Below are 4,155 nucleotides of genomic sequence, written 5' to 3' on the forward strand. Positions count from 1 at the left end.
CAGACTCATACTGTGAGTCGTTCAAGCGAGGAAACTCGCTTCGGTCCATTTTGGCTCAAACGTTGAGCGCACAGAGGATTCAGGTAGTTCAATCTACCCGCGATGGTGCTGGATTGACTACGAGTGCTACCAAGTGTGACGGGGTCACACAGCACCTTGCACAGAGGAAGTGCTTAAGGGTATTAATTACCCGAGTGAACGTAAGTCCACGTGTTCCCGGCCTCAGTGGGAACGGTTTGCTACTTAGAGGAGTAGATTTAAGACTGATGTATTTATAAGCAAGATAAGCTTGGGTCACATACAAACTAGAGGTTACCTTTAGTGGAGCTAATTAGTCATGCACTGACTGGTTCCGAGAGCACCTAGTACCGTGTACCAGGTGTCCTCAAGAGTGACGGGTCACTCTTTATGTAACATAGGGCACACTGGATTGTACCCCGTTACAACTGGACTCTCGTTTCTCCTTTGTTACAACGTCGCACCTGTGGGTACCACTCCACTTGTCCTAGCGTCTCGAAATGCCAAGTTTTGTCGTGAAGGGCTTTGATTCGTCTTAAATGAGTCTGGTCTCATTGGTATTCAGAAGCAGACCATAATTGTAGGAGTTCTGACCAATAATACCGTATTCCTTATGTGATTGGCGACAGTCAAATTCTTGAGGTGGTCCAGCCTTTCTGCCAGCATAAAAGATACCTGCATAAAAAAAACTATATAACATGCTAAAATTATATTGGTCGCCAAGCACATAAAGCGCGACGACACGAAATTTAAATCAATTTGATTGGCTGCTGGATTTGTCGCTAATGACCGAGCGTCGCCAATCACATAAGGAATACGGTAATGCTTTTTTACATAAAGGCCCCTTCATTTCGTCACAACAGTTTGTCTTGTTTTTGAATTACCATCTCTTCTAACTGTAAGAAATTGGACAAGTAGGACAGCACGAAGCTAATCTGCCGCCGGCTGATATGATGCCCCCAGATGATGGGCATCAGGTGGCGAACAGGCGTGATCATTAACTTTGCGCGTACTGTATGCAGTGCTTGGTGGCTTCCCAGTGGCGATGGACCAGCGGGTGATATACTAAGCCTGATATCCTAGGCTGGGAGCGGAGAACGAAGCTAAAGCCTAAGTATTTCTGTGTGGCTTGATGATCCCCCAGTGGCGATGGACCAGCGGGTGAGATATCAAGTCTGAGATCGTATATTTGGACGCATGAGATGCAGCCAAAGTCCATGGTGCTCCAAGGAGAGGCTGTGCAAGCCCTCATCAAGGAGGCAAACAGACAAGGGCGTAGCAGGAGTAGTGCCAGGTATCGATCTCTTTATATTCAATCACTTTGCAATTTACTTTGTCCCTCATACTTGGTCGTGACCGCCGAGGACACAGATCAAAGCTAGCTTTAGTACTAAATGACAAGAAACTCCGCTGTGCAAGCGACCCGCTGAGCAAGCTACGCGTCGACTGTGCAAATCGACCCTTCGTGACTGTGCAAGTCATCTGGTGCCTGAACCGCAATGGCTGGGTTCACCATTCCTGATCAAGACGCCCCGCCACCTGGGCCTGCTGAACAAGCGGCTGTGGAGACTACTGTGGTGGTACCCGGTACCGAAGAAACCGGAACTCCAGCTCCAGCAACCGCTGAGCAAGCTGCAGCTGGAGGAGGATCTATCCGTCGCCCTAGCACTCACGTTGTGAGCAACGCTGGAGGCCCCTTTTCGCTGCCTCGTCGAGAATGTGGCGTTGACTTAGATGTGGACATGGAAGACGTAAGCGGCCGCGTGGACGGTGCAGAACATGAGGCTCAAGTGAGACTACCGCTGAGCAAGCGCGTCCAGACAATGCCCACACTCCCAACCCCTCCGATTTTTCGTGGCTCGACGGCTCAAGAAAAACAAGGCTTCATGAAGAAGTACGAAGCCTATTGCCGGCAGTCGAAACGGCGTTCTTTCGTCCATTCCGAATGCCAGTTGGTGCGTGTGTCGAGGATGAGCGCCGCCGTCTGATCGCTATGCTCGACATCTGTAAACAAATCGACGCGATAACAGAAGCCGATTGGATCAACTACTTATGGGAAGGAAGGATTACGGGCGAACAAGACTTCGACAAGGTCACGATGCTCATGAGCCGCAAGCTGGTGATGGATGTGAGTCTTACCGATGCTGACTCAAAGCTTGCACACGCAATGTACCAAGTGCTCGAGACCGAGAACATGGAGTGGATGGTTGAGAGCGAGCCGAAGAAGATCGTCCATTACCTGATGGATGCCCTGGCCCCAGAGCAGTTCAAGAAGACCGTGAAGAACGAGCTGGCGCGCGAGTCAAACAAGCCCCTGCTGAAGGATGTCGTCGCTTTTATCAAGTGGCTTCGTGCCAGCTGTAAGGAATATCTACGGTGGGAACCCGCTAGCCAGTCCTCTGTCTCGGTGGCGAAGTCGAGCGGGAGGAAGCCCGAGAAGCCCGCCGGAACGTCTCCACGCACCGAAGAGAGCAAGCCGCCTCCTCGCAAGCGGACCTGCTTGAAGTGTGGCAGCGAGGCTCATCGCGCTAAGGACTGTCCCCATGCAGCAGCCGGCGAGGCAGAAGACCTTCTACGTAAATGGAGGGAGGCAAGGCCAGGAAATCCCCCGGTGGAGGCGAAGGTATCCGCCCCTGTACATGCTATCAAAGCGCTTCGCCTCGAAGAAGCTCCGATCGATCCGGGCAGCGCATGCATGGCTAGGGCGGAGAATGTTCTCGACATTCATGATGTCCTGCTGGATTCCGGGGCGGACGTGAATGTGGCGAGCCGGGGTTTGGTTGACCAATTGCTGCGGAGTGGTGCTGCAGTGCGAGAGGCGCAGTGTCCGCCTCGGCAGTTGGCTACGTTTGATGGTAGCTGCTTCGACGTGACGCAACGTGTTATCTTCAATGTGATTCAACTGCGCACGACGGCAGGTCCCTTGCTTCTTCGCAATACGCGGGCATGGGTGTTTGAAGAAGAAAAGAGCAAGTCCGTGCTGGTCCTGTCGAGACCCGTAATGGAGCACCTCGGGTATTCTGTTGAAGTAACCCATCTCCGATGTGATACTGACTATCTAGGGGAATATAATTGTGTCATATCATATAGAGATTTCTTATATAACTGGACTGGTTGGTGGAGAATAACTCCCCTCCAGGACGCCAGACTATCTAAATCACCACTTCCTCTTTTACGAACTCTACCACACAAGCGTCTTCTCCTTCTACATTCAAGACTCCCTCTTCACTATGGCCGCCTAATCCTCTCTACTTTTGTCCTCATTCAGTTCTGTACTGCCCTAACAACTCTGCGCAAATCATTCCTTCAACACGTTATCAGCCCAACGCGTCGCCAGGGTACTGACGAGCTGAAAGCGGTAAGACGATGCGCCTCCAAGCCCCAAGGCTCATGAAGGAGATCGGAGAGAAAATCGCCCGACGGACACCAACTCGCGTGAGGCCACGTTCCCAACTTGGCTCCAGCCACTGAGCTGTAGCACAGCATGCGTAGTTATTCGCCATGCTGGGAGGTCATGAAACCCCCGCGCCAGCCATGGAGCTATAGCGCCGCACGAGACACATACATTCCGTGCCACACCGGCCATTGCCGAGTTGTGAGGCCATGATGCCAGACCAGCCATAGCGCTGTACTATTGCTGCTGGCTGAAAAGCCGTACTAGAAGGCCACAGTGCCTTGTGCTCTACGTACATGTACGCGTACACGTACACGTACACGTACACGTACACGTACACATACACGTACATGCATTTGATGATGTACAAGTACATGTAGTACATATTTAAGGCGAAGAACTAAATACCGCCCTCACGCACCGGCAGCATTGCTGTAGTGTCACGCCATACTGGGAGGCCAAATGCCCCACTTGCGAGCTATAAAGCTGTGCTTAAAATATTCCAGCTACAATGTAACGGGGTACGTAGCACTAAGTGTACCCTGGTTACATGAAGTGTGACACTTCATACTTCAGGAGTATGACATGTCATACTCCGGGATATTTGGTACAAGGTACCAAGGTCATTCAAAACCAACCATTGGTTAAATGACATTGCATTTCTATAGGTAACTGATAGTTTGTATTAACCTCAAACTTAACCTACCTATAAATATACTCAGTTTACAATCTACCTTATTTAG

General features: G+C 50.9%; 1 protein-coding gene across 1 annotated transcript; it reads left to right on the forward strand.

Annotated features, from left to right (window-relative positions):
• Positions 1 to 1,517: 1,517 nt before the first annotated feature.
• PITG_19705 (uncharacterized protein) lies at positions 1,518 to 3,260 on the forward strand (the record flags this gene model as incomplete). The annotated part of the gene is made up of 4 exons (XM_002895990.1): positions 1,518 to 1,912; positions 2,083 to 2,378; positions 2,571 to 3,033; positions 3,158 to 3,260. 4 exons carry the CDS (start codon positions 1,518 to 1,520, stop codon positions 3,258 to 3,260), a joined length of 1,257 nt encoding a protein of 418 aa, XP_002896036.1.
• Between the last annotated feature and the right edge of the window lie 895 nt (positions 3,261 to 4,155).

Source organism: Phytophthora infestans, genomic scaffold (assembly GCF_000142945.1).
Source record: "Phytophthora infestans T30-4 supercont1.111 genomic scaffold, whole genome shotgun sequence".
Classification (NCBI taxonomy): Eukaryota; Oomycota; class Peronosporomycetes; order Peronosporales; family Peronosporaceae; genus Phytophthora; species Phytophthora infestans.